The sequence below is a fragment of the Myxocyprinus asiaticus genome, chromosome 23 (genome assembly GCF_019703515.2).
Source record: "Myxocyprinus asiaticus isolate MX2 ecotype Aquarium Trade chromosome 23, UBuf_Myxa_2, whole genome shotgun sequence".
NCBI lineage: Eukaryota > Metazoa > Chordata > Actinopteri > Cypriniformes > Catostomidae > Myxocyprinus > Myxocyprinus asiaticus.
In genome coordinates, this window is record NC_059366.1 from 39,440,798 (window position 1) to 39,463,429 (window position 22,632).

General features: G+C 38.8%; 1 protein-coding gene across 1 annotated transcript in view; it reads right to left on the bottom strand.

Annotated features, from left to right (window-relative positions):
* LOC127414423 (protocadherin-15-like) overlaps positions 1–22,632 on the bottom strand; it is a 254,255-nt gene that overhangs the window by 43,938 nt on the left and 187,685 nt on the right. The window contains exons 24-27 of the mRNA XM_051652444.1: positions 22,189–22,301; positions 3,947–4,056; positions 3,484–3,624; positions 387–514 (exon numbers count right to left, since the gene is read on the bottom strand). Of these exons, the coding sequence (XP_051508404.1) occupies positions 387–514; positions 3,484–3,624; positions 3,947–4,056; positions 22,189–22,301 (492 nt within the window). The remainder of the gene's footprint in view (positions 1–386; positions 515–3,483; positions 3,625–3,946; positions 4,057–22,188; positions 22,302–22,632) is intronic.

A 22,632-nucleotide genomic window follows, 5' to 3' on the forward strand; every position in this document is an offset into this window, starting at 1 on the left:
AGATACCAAGAGCTGCACAACATATCAAACCTGATGAATTATTATCCATTGTGTCTGTGTTCTTCTGATATTTTAACGACAACAATAAACAAGCTTAACAATAACCAACTTAACACTAACTAACATAAACAGCCTAAATGTCGAAACACAAAACAACTCGTAATAATTCGGCCATTCAATCAAGTAAAATATCAAATTGAGATTAATCTCTTTGCTGAAGAGCATGCAGTAAATATTAAAACATTTTAGCAAATCAGCTCAGAATACTAGGTGAGCCTCATTAAAATTCATGAGCCAATCTGAAGGTTTAAAATGTGTCACCTCTACACATATCATTCCTACACCCCTGCTTAGTATTGACACTTAATATAAGCATATACACTCACCACAATTTTCAGGACTGTAGTGAATGTCTTAGTGTCTTCTGTCACTCCTCCGATGTAAAGAGACCTTGTGAAGACCGGTGGATGATCGTTTTCATCTTCAACATCGATGAAAACCTTTGCTGTGTTTGCTGGTTACATTTCCACAATCGCACAAGAGAAACATATTTCAGTTTATGGAAATATTGGCCCTATTTGTCACGAAGTAAAAACTGAGCCAATGTAAACACACACAGCTGCTTCAACCCTCTCCACGCTACTGCAGACGTGAGAAATATGATCTGTCAAAAAGCATTTGTCTTCTGATGCACAACAATATATATAGCCATCTAGTGTAGATCTAAGCACACACAGGGGAAACCGCAGATGAAGTGCCGTATATCACAGCTCCATGAAAGAGAAAAAAAAGATAAAGGAAGAAAGAAAAAACGCAGGTGGGCAGAACAAGACCAGTTGTCATTAAGAAGAGAGAGAATGTGTGCCTGTCCTGTTGTATGCAATAAATTTATATCATAATGTTTTTATTTTATTTTTTTTATAAAACAAGACCTATTGCGATCTAATGCACGTGGTTTATTCAGTTCTTCATGTCTGAGGCCTGCCTGTGACGTCTTTAATGAACTTTGAAGCCAACATGAAAAGGTGTTCCAAATAATACGATTATTTTTTATGTGGGGGGGAAGGGGGTGTCTTACAGGTTAAAGAGACAAACACCTCTTAGATACAGACATCGGCTGTCAATTAATTCGAGAACGCGCATACGCATAAGATAGAAAAGATGGGAAAATTTTGTTTTTTATTGTAATCTGAGCTAAAGAAGCACAATTTATGATACAGTGTTGTCAGATTTTTAATGCTGATTTGAAATACGTTCTTTGATTATGGGGTTCAAGTATATATATATATATATATATATATATATATATATATATGAAACAGCGCCAACCCACATCTCGGAATAGCATTACCATAGTTACCATAGACTTTGTCAATTCGAACCATTCTGGCCATTCTCTGTTGACCTCTCTCATCAACAAGGCATTTCCATCCACAGAACTGCTGCTCACTGGATGTTTTTTGTTTTTGGCACCATTCTGAGTAAATTCTAGAGACTGTTGTGTGAAAATCCCAGAGATCAGCAGTTACAGAAATACTCAAACCAGCCTATCTGGCACCAACAATCATGCCATGCTCCAAATCACTGAGATCAAATTTTTTCCCCCATTCTGATGGTTTATGTGAACATTATCTGAAGCTCCTGACCCGTAGCTGCATGATTTTATGTACTGCACTGCTGCCACAAGATTGACTATTTCTGTAACTGCTGATCTCCTGGGATTTTCACATACAACAGTCTCTAAAATTTACTCAGAATGGTGCCAAAAAACATCCAGTGAGCAGCAGTTCTTTGGACGGAAATATATATTTATGCAGTAACTCAGATAACCACTCTGTACAATTGTACTGAGCAGAATAGCATCTTAGAATGCACATGTTGAACCTTTTGGCGGATGGGCTTCAACAGCAGAAGACCGCATTGGGCACATTATTGGACCATAGTGTTCCTAATAAAGTGCTTGATGTGTGTATATAAATTTATATAATATATCCATGTGCATTCTCATAAAAATGTATTGTTATATATTAAAATTAACATCTTTCTCCAGACGTGTAACCTGTAAGTTAAATGGCTGTTGCTGTTTAATATAAAAAAACTTTATAAAATGTGTGTTGTCTTAACTGTTATATGACCAATTGCTATGATAATGAATGTAACAGTTGCATCTCGTGCATTTTGCACAAGCGTAAAACCGCATAGAAAGCTTATCTGAGATAAATTAAGCTTCATTAACACGCCAGTGTCTCAAACCCCATTTGTTTATTTTATTTAAGCATTTATTTAGCCAAACTACGTCAGTACTCTGGTGGTTCGCAATGACTGGTGGGTAAAATTCCCTCTACACTTCCTGTGAAGTGATGTATTGATGTCAACTCATTCCCTATGCCGTTTGGAGTGCCCTTCCAACTGAACATGTATGCTCCCTTTGGATTGGAATCTCACTTAAGATGGCTGAATACCATGTGAAGTCCACTTTAGAGGACCCTAACAGTCGACTGGAATACACTTCTAGTTTTTTTTAGTAAAGTATTAAGATATTCTGTTTACATCAGCAGAAAAAGAAAGATGTTCAATATATCGTTAACCAAAAGTTATGAAAATCATTAGTTTCCAGTATTTCTTTTTTCTGATTATTGTTTTTTTTTTTTTTTATGGAACTTTTTATGTTCTTACTAAAACCGTAATATTTTTTTCTTCCCAGCCCTACATGTGATGATGCTTTTTGACTGTTCTGGAGACAGTTTTTTTTTTACCTCGAGAGCATTTCAACGTATACCAGTGGAAATGATTATTTTACTAATCTGCTGCTATTTTTAATTACTGCTGTAAAATGTATTACATGATCGTTAACGAGCATTAAATTGCTGTGTTAACTATTTACAAGGCTGCGATACCTAGCAAACAAGGTAAGTCATTTCAGAGGTGGGAGCAAGTTATTACACATAGATGAATGATTAAAGACAAAATTTGATCAACTACATGGTGTTCAGCACTGATCCTTCAACACACATTGATTAAGTTTTAATGAAGTACATACACTGACAGCAGGAAGACCAAACCTCTGACAGGAAGAGGGTTATGTCACTCACTCTCCTCAACCTCAATAAAGTGTATGAGTACATTAGTACTGACCCCTCCTGTAAACTCACATTCTGATCTTAACTGACTGTGTGCTGACCAGAAGGTACATGAGATATATTGAGGCAATGACCTACGAGAGAGGCAGTGGGTTTAAGTAGTATTACCACAATTACCAGTGAGCACTTGTAAACATCTCCAAAGTAATTTTTTAAAGAGTGCATTATCTTGAAAACATCATATTCTGATTATTGTGTGCGACTAAACTAATCTAATAAATATCTACAAAAAGAGCAGACTTATGTAGATTGTAAATCATGAATGTCCTGAAGACATCCGCTGATTGATCTTCCCCAATAAATCCCAATAGACATATGAAAGCTGCTTTGGCATTGTTCTTACTTTTGGAGGGAACGCGTAGGTTGGCGAGGATGATGGCGAGGGAGTCGGCCTGAACCCGGAGCACGTAACTGGTCACCTTTTCGTAGTCCAGTGTTTTATTTGTGTAGATAATCCCAGTGCGGTTATTGACTGTGAATTCACCTACAAACACATACAGATCACAGAACAATTCACTACACATTTGTGCCAACCAAGGGAGTCAAGATGTCAAAGTTCACCAGCCAAGCAACTGCCATTGAGATAAATGGGATTGCTAATGTGCAGCTCTTTCCAGGTTTCCTTACCGCATTCAAATTGTGATCTGCTCTAATTTTATGGCTGTGTTTGCACCATGACCTGTATAATTGATGCAATTCCTTTAGTGAATTTGGTGTTAAAGCTGTAAAGACAACCAGTGCAAATAAACAACACTGTCTGTGTGTCCAGTTCATTCAATTCCCCCCAATGTGTTGTAAAAACTCACCTCCCTGATTTCCATCCACTATGGAGTAAAAGACAGTGGTGTTGACGGCTGCAGCCAGAATCAGTCCCACAGGTGTTCCAATAGGAGCATTCTCACTCACTGGACTAAACCTGCACAACACAGTAGAATTAAACCAGCTTAATTCAGTATTTAGACTACACACGGGTAAGGGCAGTAGAGCTGTTGTGTCCAGCAAGATCACTAGAACATAAATGTCAGTTTCCTGTTGAGTATTACAAATACATTAGAGCAGTTCAACTGGCCCTCCACCCCCATAAAAGACCTACAGAAAGTGCTTATGGAACTCAAGTGCAGATTCTCAAGAAGCGAAGAGAGTTTAATTACTGCATTTAAAGTAGATTAATCACTTGTCTTAGGAAAACTCAATTTCTAAAGCTTTATAGTGCATAACCAGAGGAGATCTCTTAGGCTACTTTCACACAGCAGAGGAACAGAGCTGTCAGTCCTGTTTGGAGTGGTAAATATGGTTACTGTATGTTCATACACAGTTTGGTTATGGAAGAGAGTGATGACGCACTGAAAAAAATTTGAGGAAGAATTAATCAATGGATTTTCCAACGTTTGCCAGGCTTGTGGCATCAAATCTTTGAAATACACTCATAAATGTGTTTGAGGTACTTAAGTAGCAAGTAAACTATATATCCATAAGCAAAACTGTATATTCCACAAGTTATGTCTGTGAAATAATCAGTACTTATGACTTATGGACGGACAAAATTTGTTCACAAAATCTACACACATTCCAAGCTCTTTTTCAGTGTGTTTTTGTACAACAGTTGATTTGAAATAATTTTCTGTCTATTATTCTGGTTTATTACACTGCTCTCTTTACTTGATTCTGACTGGTCAATCGCATCATCCAATGTTTTGATTTTTCTGAATAATGACCCAGCATCCGGGGGATAAAGTGATATTTCACCAGTCATCTGGGTATTGCGAGTCATCTTTCCTACAGACCTTATTACTCTACAATCTCTACAAGTACGCTACTAAAATACTTTTTAAATCAATTCAATATTTAATGTCCATTAGTTTATTTGGCAAGTAGTCATGTAATAATGAACGGGTAATGAGCAGTCAGACGGTCATTTTCATTATATAAACTCAGATGCAAACCATAGGTGGAATTCAGCTGTTTCTGGAGACTCTGCTGTCTCTTTCTTCACACATAATAATGTAATTTCAACTCAGTTAATTATTTAAAGTCCATTTAATTATTTATTTGGTGAGTAGCTGTGTAATAAGAAAAATAACGTAAAGTGAGTAGTTCAAGACCACAATGTCAGACAGAAAGAAAGAAAGAAAGAAAGAAAAAAGAAAATCTATCTAAAATAACTTTCAAAGTTCTTGTACTCCTCTCACAGATGTTGAGAAAGTTTCTGTGCTTTTTCCGATCAGTGGAGGACCACATACTCGCTGTCAGAAGTGGGTGGACATGACACACCTGTCTCTACTGTACAGCAGTCAAAATACAGCCATTGCAGTCAGAGCATGACAAAGAGCCGCTGACTGCCTGGCCTTTCGTAGCCATACATGGGGTGAAGTGCTCTTCTCTGTCTCAGTGAGACAATAGAGCCTTGCTGCAGTCAACTGCATCACTGTCAGCAAAAAAACAAGGTTGCATTAAAAAATCTCAGCGATGCTCAGCTTCATGCTGATAATAATGGGAATTACAAAGGCCAGAAATAGCCAGAGTCACAATGCGGACTCGGAGTTCAACTGAATGGCACACAAATGCATTCGTGGCATTTCTACCGTATACTAGCTTAAAATATATTTTAATGTGATTGGAATTTGAATGCCCAACAATCGCGGTTGTCTCAAATAACTGCGGATAGATCAAATAACTGCGATCAGACTGTTATTTAATAATTGCAACAGGCCTACATATAGGGATCTTTTACATCGGAAAAAGCTAAACACTTCTTCTTTCCTAGCGTTTGTCCCGCGTAGGTACAGGGTCCGCTTTTCGGCAAGTTGCTCTCCATTTCTTCCGATCAAGGGCATCATCGGGGGTGGCGTTGACGTGCCTGATATCTTCCTTAATCTGGTCCATCCACTGTTTCTTTGGCCGTCTGCGTGGTCGTTTTCCCTCAATGTTGAGGCGCAGTGCTCTCCTCGCCACCGACTCCTCTTCACTGCGGACTACGTGGCCGTATACCATCGGAGGCATGCTTCCCTCATCTTGTCCATGATTGGTGTCACACCAATAATTTTCCTGACGTCCACATTCATCACCTGGTCCCATCAGGTCAGTCCTAATGTCCACCTGAGCATGTGCATCTCCATTACGTGAAGGGCCTGTTCATGCCTGGTGGTTGCGGGCCAGCACTCTGCGCCATACAGGGCAACTGGGCGGATGACTGTCTTGTAGACCTTCGCCTTGAGGTGGTTTGGCATGCGTCGATCGCAGAGTACGGCAGTTACCTGGCGCCACTTCAGCCAGGCAGCGTTGACTCTTGATCCTGCATCTGGAAGACTGTCACCATCAGCCGAGAGGGTGGAACCGAGGTACTTGAATTGGGTGGCCTTCTTCAGGTCTCTGCCGTTGATCCTGATGGTATCATCAGTCTGAGGGCCACACTCCATGTATTCTGTCTTGTCAAGGTTGAGTCACAGGCCATTCACATCCAGACAATCTTTCCAGTGCTGTGTTTGGTCTTGGAGGTCTTGCCGTTCCCTGTCAGTGAGAAATACATCATCAGCATAGAGTAGGGACCAAGGGTATGGCACCTGCAGATCCGCCATCGCCGTATCCATACATGTGATGAAAAGCAGTGGCGAAAGGGCAGACCCTTAATGGACTCCGATATTGATGGTGAACGGTGGTGATATCCCGGCTGGACAGCGGACGGAAGCCTCGATAGAGAAGCTGCGTCCAGTTGACATAGGCCTCAGGGACGTGGTGGGATCGGAGTGAGGCCCAGATGAGCTCATGGGGTATGCGATTGAACGCCTTCTCCAGGTCCAGAAAGGTCATGTGGACGGGCATGTTCTTCTCCCGGTGCTTTTCCATCAGCAGATGCGCAGCATGGATGCCATCCATAGTTCCGCACCCCTTCATGAAGCCACATTGGTTAAGGCTGATGTTAATAATGCTGCGGAGGCAGCTGTCCAGGATGCGTTCGAAAATCTTCATGGAGTGGCACAGGAGGTTGATCGGTGGTAGTTCTTGCACTCAGAGACATCGCCCTTTCCCTTCCAGATCGACACTGTGGTGCTGGTCATCCAGGCCTGTGGTACCTTGCCCTCGGCTATGATCTTGTTGAACAGAGCGGCAAGGATCTCGGCTCCGTGATGTCCCATCAGCTTCCAGACTTCAGCTGGAATGTCATCCGGGCCAGTGGCTTTGCCATTCTCCATTCTCTTCAAAGCTTTCATGACTTCAGAGGCGGTGACTGGAGGTACAGGTCCAGGGATCGGATCGGAGCTGGGAATTGGTGGGTGCGGAAACTCTTCATTTATATTTTTACATTTATGCATTTGGCAGACGCTTTTATCCAAAGCGATTACAGTGCCCTTATTACAGGGACAATTCCCCTGGAGCAACCTGGAGTTACAAGTCCTGCGGGACCCTCCTGCCATACTCACCCATTGGAGTGAATACTTCACCGCCAAGGACACAATGATGGTGGCTGTGGGTATTGAACCAACAACCTTTTGCTTACTAGTTCAGTGCTTTAGTCCACTACGCCACCACCACTCCACATCTTCATTTGAGATGGCGGTGAAGTATTCGCTCCAATGGGCGAGTATGGCAGGAGGGTCCCGCAGGACTTGCCCATCTGCGTTCTTGATGTGCATCACTTGGCTGATGGCTTGGGTCAATTGGTGACGTGAGTTAGCGATGCGATAGATCATCTTCTCCCCTTCGGGTGTGCCTAGTCACTCATACAAATCATTGTAGTACTTAGCCTTCACCTTGGCCACAGCCCGTCTCGCAGCCGACTTAAGTGTCCGGTAATGTTGGAGGTCGGCGTCTAGGCGTGTGCGATGCCATTTCTTGTATGCCATCATCTTGGCCTTGATTTCCATCCGGACCTCTTCACCCCACCACCAGACTTGTTTGTCCATGAATCGCCACCCTGGCTTTGTCAATCCGAGAATGCCCGAAGCAGCGTCATGGATGTGGGAGGTGATATCGCCCCAGAGCCCTTCGATTTGCTGATCAAGGTTAATATCGAATGATCGAAAGGCCGCCGAGAGTTGTTGCTTGTGTTTGGGTAGTTTCCACTACTTGACGTTCTTGGGGCCAGTGGTTCTCATTCAGGATTGCCGCTGTAGGTTGAGTTGGAGGTTGAGGACGAGTGGCCAGTGTTGAGGGCTGATGTTATCTGATGGGATCACCTTGACATCCATTGCCAGCTTCAGGTCACAATGACAGGTCATCCAATAGTCGATCTGAGTTGTACGACTGCCACTGATATAGGTGGCCAGGTGGCTCAGCCTCTTTCTGAAGAAGGTGTTGGCGACAACGAGATCATGGGCTTTGGCACAGTCAAGAATGCGACTTCCCTCGTGTGCCTAGTCCCTGGCCTCCGTGAACTTGTTCATAGCCGTGGCGGCCTTCGCCAACATGGCCATTAAGGTCCTCTCCGACCAGGATGTGCTCATCCGGGGCGACCGTCTGGAGGTGCGTGTCGAGGCTCTCCCAAAATGCGTCCTTCTCCTCATCAAGGCAACCCACTTGAGGGGCGTAGCATGAGACAACTCTGATGGTGGTCGGACCGGATACAATCTTGACCAAGATGAGGCGATCAAAGATGTTGTTGACTTCGACGATGCTCTCTCGTAACCGCTGGCTGATGACCACGCCAACTCCATTTTGACTTGACCTAACGCCATGGTATATGAGCTTATTGCCTTCTCCAGTGTCCCTCGCCTTGCTCCCCTTCCATCAGGTCTCCTGGATGCCGTTTTACTATGTAGAATCCAATGGTCTAGTGTATATGGTTGTGTGACAATAAAAGTGATTTGATGGTCAAAATGTTCACAAGCATCAGGGTGAAGATCTCTTCCTTAACTATCGGTTTCTGAGAGCTGAATCTCAAAGCTTATTAACAGTGAATTAAAGGAACATGCTTAAGTAGTCTATGACTCACTTCTAAATAAATACAGTTAAAGTACATTCTTCAGTTTGACACTGCAAGCCCTTTTTTTGGTCTATGTAAAACTCTTACATAAATTGTCGGTAGGGTCTATTGAGCTACACGGAAGTATGTACAGTATATGAATGATTTATGCAACCACCACCTTACATAATACTCTTGAAAAAGATATCAGTGTGACAGTGATTTAGTGTAGCATTTGTTTCTAACCTGACAATGATTCAGATGACAAAACAACTCTTTAATTCTGAAAAGTCAGCTTTATATGAGACTCAAGGTCAGTTTAAATCTCTCTAATAGTCTCTTCTGTGAGCCATTAGAGGCATCTCTTTACAAAATGTTCATTTGCTAGAATGCTTACACAACATATCAGTGTTTTAATGACTGTGGATTAAAACAATAAAATATAGTCTGACCTAACTTTAGGAATGTTAATTTAGTCTTTAGACATTAACTTCTGTATTGTTTGTATGGTACGAGAAGTAATTCATTAAGTGAACTGCATATTATAATGTTTTATCACACATCTCTCTGGAATATTTGATTTTGATTGGTCAATCGCTGCATTCTGAAGTCTTTTTTTTTTTTTTTGTCTAATGACCACTAATCTGACCAATTGATTGTTGTCCCAACACATTGTATACAAAGCTGTGCTAGTTTCATGCTTTTCGTTTCACTATGCTGCCTCTTTCTTCTCACATAATAAAATATTTTCAACTCAAATCCATATTTCATATCCATTTATTTTATTATTTGGTGAGTAGCTGTGTAATAAGCAGGATGATGTATAGTTATCTGCTTTGCATCAGGATCCTGATCACCCTATCAGGCTTTATTCTGGTTTAGACAGCACAATATCCCTAAATTAAGGGTTCTTTCACACTTGGTTTGATTGCTTGGACCAAACCCGAGTTTCCTCCCCCCTCCCCCTGCCCCCGCTGGTCTCTGTTCACATCATATTTTTTGGGTCCGAACCGTGGTCCAATTACGTCATTAACGTGAGCACAAGCGGCAGCTGTTTACCACTGTAACCAGGCAACAACTCAAGAAGACATCAGCTTCAATATGTTATTGAAATATTCATCCCTTTGGATTTACCACCAAAACTTTACATGCACAAAAAGACAATTATTTTTGTCTGCCATGGATGCATTGAATGTGCAATGATGTGAAGAATATTAGCTTTTGTCTGCCACGTGCCTGCGGATGCGTTGCAAATTATATGCCATAAACAGTGGTTCACATCCGCAATTTGGTACGTTTGCGTTCATTTTAGCAGCTTACCACACCAGACTTCCACTCATTTGCAGTTCCCGGGTGCGCACCCAAGTTTGGAAAACACAGTTTACATCACCCAAACAAACCAAACATTGACATCATTCGAACTCGGGTGCACACCAAAAGGAAAATATAATGGACAAGGTAAAATTTAAATGTATGTTTGTATATAGAGAGAGAGAGAGGGGGGTGGAACAGATACAGACTTTATTGTTGTTTGTTCTCTCTCCTTTCCTCTCTCACACACATAAACATGCAAATAACAACAACAAATAACTCACACATGACTAATTCAGAAGGCTGAATGTTGCAAAAATACATCCCGATCACATTTCACCCCAAACATTTTGTATAAAGAAAAATAAACCTATTTTATTACCATTAAGTTATTTACTTATTTTATTTTACACAATATTTACATGCCAATTAAAGAAATAGTTCACACAAAAATGGAAATTCAGTCATCATTTATTCACCCTCATGTTGTTACAAACCACTGTGACTTTCTTTTTTGCATGGAACCACTGATATACAGTGCATTTAAAAAGTATTCAGACCCCCTTCATTTTTTCACATTTTGTTATGTTGCAGCCTTATGCTAAAACATTTTAAATTATTATTATTATTTTCACATAAATCTACACTACATACCCCATAATGATAAAGCAAAACCAGATTAGTGATAACTTTGAAAACCTAAAATATCACATTGACATAAGTATTCAGACCCTTAACTCAGTACTTAGTTGGAGCACCTTTGGCAGTGATTACAGCCTCAAGTCTGTTTGGGTATGATGCAACAAGCTTTGCACACCTGGATTTGAGGATTTTCTGCCATTCTTTTCTGTAGATCTTCTCAAACTCTGTCAAGTTGGATGGGGACCATCGGTGGACAGCTATTTTTTCAGGTCTCTCCAGAGATGTTCGATTGGGTTCAAGTCCGGGCTCTGGCTGGTTCACACAAGGACATTCACAGAGTTGTCCCTAAGCCACTCTTGCATTGTCTTGGTTGTGTGCTTAGGGTCATTGTCCTGTTGGAAGGTGAACCTTGGCCCAGTCTGAGGTCCTGAGTGCTTTGGACCTGGTTTTCATTAAGGATATCTCTGTATTTTGCTGTGTTCAGCTTTCCTTCAACCCTGACCAGTCCCCCAGTCTGTGCCACTGAAAAACACCCCCACAGCATGATGCTACCAACACCTTGCTTCACCGTTGGGATGGTATTGTGCAGGTGATAAGCATCACCTGGTTTCCTCCAGACATGACGCTTGGAATTGAGGCCAAACATTTAAATCTTCATTTCATCAGACCAGAGAATCTTGTTTCTCACAGTCTGAGAGTCCTTTAGGTGCTTTTTTGCTAATTCTAAGCAGGCTTTCATGTGTCTTGCACTGAGGAGAGGCTTCCGTCTGGCCACTCTTCCATAAAGCTCAGATTGGTGGACTGTTGCAGTGATGGTTGTCCTTCTGCAAGTTTCTCCCATCTCCACACATAATCTCTGGAGCTCAACCAGAATGACCATCGTTCCTGGTTACCTCTCTTACCAAGGCCCTTCTCTCCCAATTGCTCAGTTTGGCCAGGTGGCCAGCTCTAGGAAAAGTCCTGGTTGTTCCAAACTTCTTCCATTTAAGAATTATGGAGGATACTGTGCTCTTGGAAACCTTCAATGCAGCTGACATTTTTTGTAGCCTTCTCCAGATCTGTGATCTGTGACACAATCCTGTCTCTGAGCTCTGCAGGCAGTTCCTTTGACCTCATGTCTTGGTTTTTCTCTGATATGCGTTTTCAGCTGTGAGACCTTATATAGACAGGTGTGTGCCTTTCCAAATCATGTCCAATCACTTGAATTTGCCACAGGTGGACTCCAATCAAAGTCTAGAAACATCTCAAATATGATCCAGAGAAATGGGATGCACCTGAATCATGCATTAAAATCAGTAAAACAAATACTCCTATGATCTATAAATACGTAGCAATTTAAACAGGGTTTCATTTAAATTTTGTAAATAAGATATGGATAACTGTCATAAAAACAATGTCAAAATGCAAGAATTAAAATAAAGTAACCAAAAGTAAGTAAACACATTTTAAATGTTTTCTGGTCCAAAAATAATTGACTAATATAAAACGACCGTGACATGTTCTTGACAGGTTTCATGAGCTTCAACCAGCCTTGTAAACTATAGAGGTGTCAGTGTGACAGTGGCCCTGGGCAAAGCACACGATGACAATGATAAGACTTGACAACAGAAAACAACTTCTCTGGTACGTGTTTCTGTGTGTGTGTGTGTGTGTGTGTGTGTGTGTGTGTGTGTGTGTGTGTGTGTGTGTGCGCGCAATTGTGTGTAACTTGTTGGTAAACAAAGATCATTAATCCTTGAGAATATGATCTTGTCCTCAGAGATTTTATTTAAAGGGACAGTTTACCCAAAAATTAAAATTCTCTCATCATTTACTCACCCTCATGCCATCCCAGATGTGTATGACTTTCTTCAGCAGAACACAAATGAAGATTTTTAGAAAAATGTGATTAGGTCCATACAATGCAATTGGATGGTGATCAGCACTCTAAAGCTCCAAAAAGCAGAAACAGTCTTGTAAAAGTAATCCATATGACTCCAGTGGTAAAGTGTATGTCTTCTAAAGCAATGCAATACGATCGCTTTGGGTCAGAAGTCCTTTTCTATATACTTGTTAACTTCCGGTCGCTCTCCAGTGCGTGGTAATGAGAGGGCCAAGTTCACACAGCCTCTCACATGCTGCACGAGCATTGGCATGTTCATGCTCCAGTGCTCAAATCAACTCAATTTGTTTACAAGAGTTAAGTTATACTTTATTGTCCTTTTGCAAAGAAATTTGTCTTGGACTCGAAAGCCACAGTGATACTTAACAAATACCAACACAATACTAAACAGCGACAATTAATACAATCATAAAAGTAATATTAAAAATTTACACAAACTAAAAAACAGGTACTCCAGTCTCTATATCTTACTATTTAGAATATTAATAGATACTGGTACAAAATATTTTTTGTAACGGTTGCTTTTACACAGTGGGACTCTATAATGCTTCCCCGATGGAAATAACTGATACATTGTAGATGAAACATGACTTGAATCAGCCACTATTCTTTGTGCATTCCTAAAAACCAACTGCTCATATATGGATTGAAGGGATGCAGATTCCTTTACTCCCATCATTTTTATAGCAGTTTTTACAAGATGAGGAAACTGTGATTTTGACTGAAATGAAAGGTTCCCATACCAAGCTTGCATCCCATAATTTAACAGACTACCCAGAACTGCCTGATAAAATAGAACCATAATCTTCTGATTCATGCCAAATAACCTAAGCCTTCTTAAAAAATACAACCGTTGCTGAAATTTAGAACAAAGATTTCCAATATGAGCTTTCAAATTGAATGAACAATGACCACTCCCAAGTACTTATAAGAGAATGCTGTTCACAAGGTTCATTGGATTTGCTTTCATTTGAAAATGCCAGAGCGCTAACGTCAAGCAAGAGGCACAGGTACTGATTTCCCCCATGGATGTGCATTGGAGAGCGACTGGAAATGAACAATTATAGTAAAAAGGATTTAAATATAGATCTGTTTCTCACCCAAAGCAATCGTATCAAATTGCTTTAGAAGACATTAATTTATCCACCGGAGTCGCATGGATTACTTTAAGAACGATTGTCTGTGCTGTTTTCTGGCCATGTTTGCCTACAGATATTCTAAAGGTGACTTAAATCATTAGGCTTGTGTTCTGCTAAAATAATATCATTCTTGTTCAAATAAAATGTCCAAACAAATGCACAGTGTTACAGTCTCAAGTTACCTTTATCAGTTTTTGTGGGGTGGGGGATTTTGGCTAGTGAAAATGCTAAGTGGCTAATGACCTTGGAACACTACTAGCCACAGTGGCCGCTGAGCCAAAAAAGTTAATTTCAAACCCTAATTAGGATCACTGTATTATATGGTATTGAGAGGACTGTGATAAAAAAATAAAATGCAGGTTTTCATTCTGAGCGGGTTTTTTTTATTTTTATTTTTTATAATGCTTCAGTATCATTCATTGATTTCTAAGTATTCCCTTGGTTGTTTGCTTTATAAATATTTTGACAAATTATGCTTTTAGCTATGGAGTGTAGTACTCACAGCTCTGTTAAACAAGTTTTCCCATAATTAAATCCATTCTGCAGAAATACACAGATTTTGCCCCAAAATCAGGGCAGAAAATGTCTATTAGCATTAAACAATCCAATGAGTGAATTTTACAAACAATACAGCAATACCAACAAAACAAAAAAAAAATGAAATTGTCTTTAGAATTAACACACAGTAGTACCTTTCCCTAACTGTTCAAAAAATATAAAATGTGTGTGTGAGAGACTGTAAGTCTTCATTTAACCTATTTTCCTCCAGTGTGCTTTAATCAGCTCTCCAGAGTTTCTCCGCTGCAGTCCGCAACTTAATGAGGTCTACAGAGAATGCTGCATGCTCTCTATAGCTCATACCATTAGAGCTTCCTGTGAAGTGCTCTCCCTGGCCCACTGCTTCAGTCAACACACAGCTCTTTAAACATCAACCCCACTCAGAACGGACTGCACGCTGAATAACATCAGAGCTGAATGAGCAGCAAAACCCAAATCCCGCATGGGAAACAGACAGACTACAGCTTTATTATCTCCTCAACAATCAAAATTCTTACGATTCCTCCATTTTGAAGAGCATACAAAAATGTCACACAGGATCAAATCATGAATAACCTATCCTAAAATGATTTGCTATTTTAATGCAGATTCCTGGTCTTTGAGAGTTTATATGGTATTGAGAATGATTCATTTGTGCATGCTATTCCAAAAAAATAAAAAAATAAAATAAAACTTGCTCCACCTAAGAAATTCCTTTCCTTTCCTGTTGACATCACGAAACCCGCTTTTCGACCCCTCTCCAAAAACCTGGCTCAATTTTGATAAGTAACGCCCACTTTTCGTGATCCAAATAATTTCCACCAGAAAAAAATTAAGTCCAATACAACATTTCTTTCTCACTAACTATCCTGTATCATGCAGAAATAAGTCAGAAGTAAAACAGGTTGCAAACAGTGTTTCAAATTTACTAAACTTTTTAAATAAAACAGTTTGATGAAAACATATAGCATTCAGAACTTAAAACTCCACAGTCCAAAAAGACCATTTATTTAGACTAACCAAAGAAACAGCTTGTTTTAAAATCTGTGCTTATTTGACATTGTGACAGAGGAAAGAAGATACTATTATTCTAGTTGCTATTTGACAAATGATAACAGTAAGATACAAATATTAGAAATGAGTGTTAAAAAGTATGAGTGTTAAAGACTGATCATATTAGTCCAAACTGAAAGCTTGAAGGAATAGTTTACCAAAATATAATAATTTTCTCATCATGAACTCACTCTTATGCAGTCAAACCCATATGTCTTTCATTCTTCTGCGGAACACAATGATATTTTTTTAATGGAGATATGAGTTTTGTTTGTTTTTTTAGTTTTTTTCATACAATGTCAATGGGGTCACTTTCAGGCTCCAAAAAAGACATCAAGAGAGCATAAAGGTAATTCATACAACTCGAGTTGATTAATCCATGTCTTCTGAAGCAATACGATCAGTTTTGGGTAAGGAACAGACCAAAATATAACAGGTTAATGTTAGCTGTTAAAAATGCAATTGTTCAATGTTAGTTCTAAGTGCATAAATTAAATTTAATGTATAAAACTTTTAATTTGAAAACAGGAATAGTGTTTGTTGAAATTAACCTTAACCAATATTAATAATTGCTGTAAAAGGATTGTTTATTGTTAGTTCATGTTAACTAATGTTGTTAACTAACGTTTCCAAACAGAACCTTATTATAAAGTGTTACAGATATTTTGATGGTTGTATGAAGTGTTTTTGTCCAAGCAATGCAAGTCAATGGGGTCCAGTGTGCTTCAGATGCATCAAGCGTGAGGAATGATCATGATCGTGTCAAGGAGACTGCAGATGTCAAGACTTATCATGAAAAATTAAGGTTAATAAATACTGTAAAAATATATTGTTAATTGTTAGTTTATAATAACTAATGCATTCACTAATGTTAACAAATTGAATCTTATTTTAAAGTGTTACCAAAATATCTTCGTTTAAGTTCTGCAGAAGAAGAAATACGTATTATGGGTTTGAGACGACATAAAGGTGACTAACTGATAAGAGAATTATGATTGTTGGGTGAACAATTCCTTATTTCAGTGCGGGTCAGAGAGGGTTTTTAAAGAATTTTAACACCAGAAATTTTACACACTTAAAAAACTATTGCTACCTGATCTAATCCATAAAAATGACTTTCATTGGTACAGCCTGATATACTCAGGTTAATTTAACCATATAAATTTATCAGTGCAGCTTGTTTTGCTGGCCTGTCATGCATGACCCATGTTCTGCCTTTATTTAACTTAAATAGGTTTATTTTACTCATGAGTTGTTGCCATAAACTGTTTCAAATTCATATTTAAGTTGTCAATTTATTTATTAATAATAAACACAGACAAATGGTGTGTTGTAAATCTCTAGGCTGTATATCTTGCTATGGTAATGAGAATTTGCACACTGGTCTGAGCATGCACAGCAGTTTAGTTCATTTTAGGAGCCAGCTGTGATATATCATTCTTAACGATGAATGGCCAATCTCACAAGCCCAAAATAGACTTTTTCATAATCGCTATGGAAACTGCTGCCACGCAAGAAAATCAGAAAATCAAAAAAAAAATTTTTCAGATAGATCATCTCACACAGCGTGGAGGAGAAGCTTGTACACTTCACTGTGGAAATGTTGCTACACACTGTCAACTTTTAAATACTGTAATCTAAAGATAAAATACTGTAATGTAAAAATACTGTAAAAACATGGCTGAATTGGTGATAACTGAAAAAATATAAAAGAGGTTTGCACATCAAAACCCAAGCTGGGTATAAGTGCAGGAAAAAAAAACAGACTGTCATAGCATAGGTGGTTCTTAGAAAACCAGCCATCCCACATGTTGATACGGAAGTGGTGAAAGCAGCTGATGGACGAACAGGGAGAAGGCTCAAATGGACTTAATTGTTACCTAATATATTCTTAGTTTGATGTAAAAAAATTATATAATAAAAACCTTTGGCGCATCAAAACGGCAATGGCTTTAAACTTTTGTTCCATTATTTCTGTTATTATTTGAATGTTAGTAACATATAAAGATATTGTAACGTTGAAAAGACTGTTTTGATCAGCTGTTTTATTATCACAAGCTCTTCCGCCCCTCTCTCCTGGTAAACAGCAGTGCGAATGCAGATTACACACACCAGTTTGATTGCACGCCTCAGGGATGTGATCAAATCGTTCTAATCATAAGTGCGAAGTTACCACCACCATGCATTTGTAATTGGAAAAAAAATAAATGAGTGCAATGTTCGGTTTTTCAGAGAAATGGTAAATCTGTAAATGTTAAGATAAGGCATTTAGGTTAAATGAAGTGGCACTAATCTGTGAATATTCTGCAGAAGCAGTGGGACTTGTCTGAAGGTGTTTAATAAGGTTGCTAGTGTTTTCCCATTTGGCTTGAAATCTTTGTCGACATTCACGGCAGATGGGTTTTCCTGGTCTCATCAGGCAAAACCCAAAATAATTCAAAATCTCGTTACATGAATTGTGTTTTTTTAAAAAAGCTTCTCACTCTCCAAAGTGTTATTTATCCATATTATCCATTAAGATGACTGCCAAATTAACACGCTGGGATTCAGACGTGTGTGTTTGAAGCATGGGAAAACTACACATTGAAAAATAAACAATATCATATAAGGGGCTCATTCTAAACAGAATTTTGTGCTCTTAAAGGGCACTGCGTGAAGGGGACGCTACTCGAAAAGACTTACATTTTTTATGTTATTGCCGACATAAGTCTGTTTTAATGAAGGTTTTAGTGAAAATAATATTTACTACCGCACATACAACATAACTTAAAGTACTACCGTATTGATGGCACTACCGCTTAAAAAATACTATGGCACCGGCAGTATTTTGTTTTAAAGCTTTTGTATCGCAATACCACCGTAGCACCGGTATACCGTGCAACCCTAGTTCGCACAATGAAATTAAAGCTCCAAACTTTATTTCGAAAAAAGGTGACGTTTCGACCTATTAGGTCTTCATCTGGACAATGGTGATAATTAACAGTGAATGACAGAAATAAAAAAAACAAAAACAAAGACACTGAGCCCAAGGAACTGTCTCTAGGCTTTAGAGATTATAACTGTGGCCATGCCAATGAACCCAACACACCCTGAAGACAAGATCAAATAAGGTAAAAGATTTACTTTTCAGTATCACATTGACCTGGAGCAAACAACCGACATAATGGCTGAGGTGGCTTTGGGACAAATCTCTGAATGCACTAGAATGGCCCAGACAAAGCTTGAAAATGAGCACAAATAATGACCGACACTCCCCATTCACTTGGACAGAAAAAAATGGCCAAATCCCAGTGGGCAGTCTGGTAGGAGAACAACCAAGAAGACTCAATGCTGTTTTTGATGCCAAAGGCACTCCTACAATATACTGCATAAGGGACCTGAATACTTAATAAGAGATTATCTTTAAGGATAGTACAATGAGTACAAAAATGTGCACCAACTGAAATTAAATTACGTAAATGGCTCTATTTCAAAACCTAGGCAGAATTTTTAAGCATCACAGATGCACCCCGAACACAAAAGCTGTTCCAAAAATTAGGCAACTTAATAATGCTACCTCCTACGATACTTTGTTTGGCCAAATTCTGTGCCCAGAAACAAACTTTATGCTAGAAGTGTCTGCGTTCACATCCTTGCGTTGAGTATATTTCTGTCTTTTTGGTGGTTTCAGACATTTTTAAATAGTTTTTCTACGTAAACATGCACAAGACTCTTGCGTGCGCGTGTCTCACAGTTTTTCCAGCATCTCACGATGGAGCACACTGTTTTTAAGACTCTGTGTCAAGGCAAAAGAAAGTCTCGGTTACGTGAAAAGTAACACCGGTTTCGTAAGTGGGAACGAGATGCTGCGTAATCGCATTGGGACACACCCTGAGAGTCACGTGGTCTGAAGCTCTTGTGCAATCATGGCAATTTATTGGCTGGTGGTGCTTAAGCGATGCCCCTAGGGAGCTATGTCACAGGCTCCATAAAAGCGCTTGCTTTGGCTTTTTGGGTAAATTCTGAACACCCCGTTAGGAGGAAAATGTAGACAGTAGGCAGCTAAGTGGCAAAAACATTTTTGAACATATTCATTTTAACTACTGGTGTAGTTCAAATGAAAGGATATAAATACTTTTTGAAAACACTGGATATTTTTCACCATCAAGCAAATAATACATACTGTATCTTCTTATAGAAAGGAATAATTAATTTAAAGATCTTTCCATATTTCCCTGCAGGAGGGTAGATTCTTCCAGCACATGCTGGCTGAAAATCTGTTTTTGCCTATCCCTTCCATTATACTGTATTTTTAGAGTCAGAAATATTTTTTTATTATTTTCTGAAGAGTGAGAAAGAGCAAAAACATTAATACATTCTTTCTGACCAGAAGAACAAAACTCTCTCTCTCCACGGTGACTTTATATAAAGAATGAAAGCATAACACAAATGAGAAAGAGAGAGAGAGAGAGAGAGAGAGAGAGAGAGAGAGAGAGAGAGAGAGAGAGAGGGAGAGAGAGAGAGACAGGAATGAAGGAATGAAAGGTAAGAGAATGACAAGATTTTGAATATGCTGTTTTTACCTAATGGTGAAAATGTACAGACAGTGAAATGGAACTTCCTGTCCCAGGCAGGCATCCCATAATGACAAGTCAGATATTAATGAATAGGGGGGACCAGGGCTAGCTTTCACACTTTTTACTTATTTGACAGGGTAGGTTTATTTTTGCAAGCTAATTATTAGACAAAATATTAGAGGTGTAGTTTATAATTTTTTCAAGTGCTTGTTATGGTGCCATTTAAAACAAAATGGTATTTTAACTCAAAGTGAAAATTCAAAGGTGTGTCACATACCAGTTCCAATTTTAAGATGTCCTTACAAGTACAAATATTGCAAAAAAAAAATTTACATAGCTGGAAACACATTTTTTTTTTCTATCCAAAACCACTCAGATACACTCAGGGTATGATATGAATGACAATCACAAAGTTTAATTCATTACACCAAAGTCTATATAAGATACAGTCTCACTTCCTGTTAAAATTTTTTCCTACGTTACGTGTTACCAGTTTGGTGTATCAAAAACTTTGGGGAGGATTTTCTAAAAGATTTAGGATGAGTTCAACAAGGAACATTTTCAATAAAATAAAAAAAAGGGAAAATCAAGTCGGTTTTTAATAAACTTGGCATGATCCACTTAATTAAAGGGAAAAGTAATTTCTATACAGTGTCTATTGACCTGTTTCAGTCACGTCACTTTTTCTTCGCAGCCGCTATATTTGTGACCATAAGCGGAAGGAAACAATGGCGGTGAATGGAAAAACACCCGTGAAAAACACTTTCGCGGACATTTAAACATTTTATCATCTCTGTATGCTTGCAAGTCTGATGTATGACCGACGAGTACATACACCTTCCAGTACATAATCGAAAACATCTCTCATTTAGAAGTCACAAATGTTTTTGTGTTGTTTTATGGTCTGATTTGGCCATAACATTACAAAAACATCTGTGATGTTCCAGCCTGTGTGAATGTAAGAGCTGCTTTTAACTCATGAAGAATACACAGAAGCATCCGAGGCATTTTAGTGTATGACTAAAGTGTATGTTTACATTGTGGTCTGGTGCTGTGAATAAATTCTATGAATTATAATCTCATGATGTGTTGTTTATTGACTAACATTAGTATATACACATTAAAAATATACTATTTATTGACATTATAATGCTTTGTACAAAAAAAAAAAAATTCAATGTTGCATTTATGACATACCTAATACAGTCTGGTTGCTATGAATTTAACACAGTTCTTTGTGCACTTCCAGGTTTTTTTTTTCCACCTCCAAATTGATTATGTTATAAATATAAATGACACGTTCACAGATAATTAAGACATCTGAATAAATGAGCAAAAACCAAAAAGTGTTTTATCCCTGCTCTCACCCTTCATTGCTGCTTGACTTTGGCGAAATGAAACCATGTCACTTGAAAGATATATTTTTATAAAATTTTGGCTCTGGCAGTATCTCTTTTTCAATATTTATAAATAGAAACAAAAATGTATCCGGATTTAGCCGCATCCCACAGCTCAGCACATTGAAGATATATGAAATTTTGCTCATAAACGTGGTGTGTGGTCATACAGTGACGTCACATGAAACAGGTCTATACGGTAGAAACATTCGGATCAACTGTTATAAACTAACATGTATGTGAAAATTTGAATTGTTGATGGCGCCAGTAATGTAATATGACATTGTGTCTTTATTTCAATAAAAACTGCAAACTAAACCCTTCTGCACCATGAAACTCTAAACCCCCTCACACGTTAAACCAGAATCTTCAGTTTCCACAATCAAACACGTTGATGGGCTGCAGACGTGCCATTACAAATCAATAGCGTTTGAGAGTTCTAGACTAGCTAGACTCAACCTCCCAGCTCTTCTAGTCACATATTCATAGATAAGACTCATTACTCATGCAGAGATTCTGAATCAGCCTACGGGAAATATGCACTGAACCAATTCTTCCTCGGAAACCTCAAAGAGAACATGTCATACATGAGTAAATTCTTGTTCTCTGTCCCTACAGACAACAGGGCCCACCTGTACTCCTCCTGGGTGAAGATGGGAATCCTGGAGGGCTGGAGAACAGTGATTTCCACTGTGGTTCTATTCATCTTCACTGGTTCTCCATCATCATAGGCGATCACCACCAACTAAAAGCAGAGTTTAAGAGATAAGCATTTATAAATAGAGATAGGAATAAATGAATAAAAATATTCTAAAAATCATTAATAAGTGTCTATGACATGACACTCTTTATTTTTTTTTTTTTCTGGAACTTAAGTTATTCAAAAATGCACTGAAACACCAATGTATCACCAATGGCTGATGTATGCACTGAATGCACTGAAACACCAATGGCTTAATGTAAAAAATGTGAGGGGGGTGTAACACTGTGCATGCTGTTAATTAAACTATGTGTCAGCCCTCATTTCCAAATGAACATGTGAAACATCAGTAGAGATACCTACATTTACTTCAAGG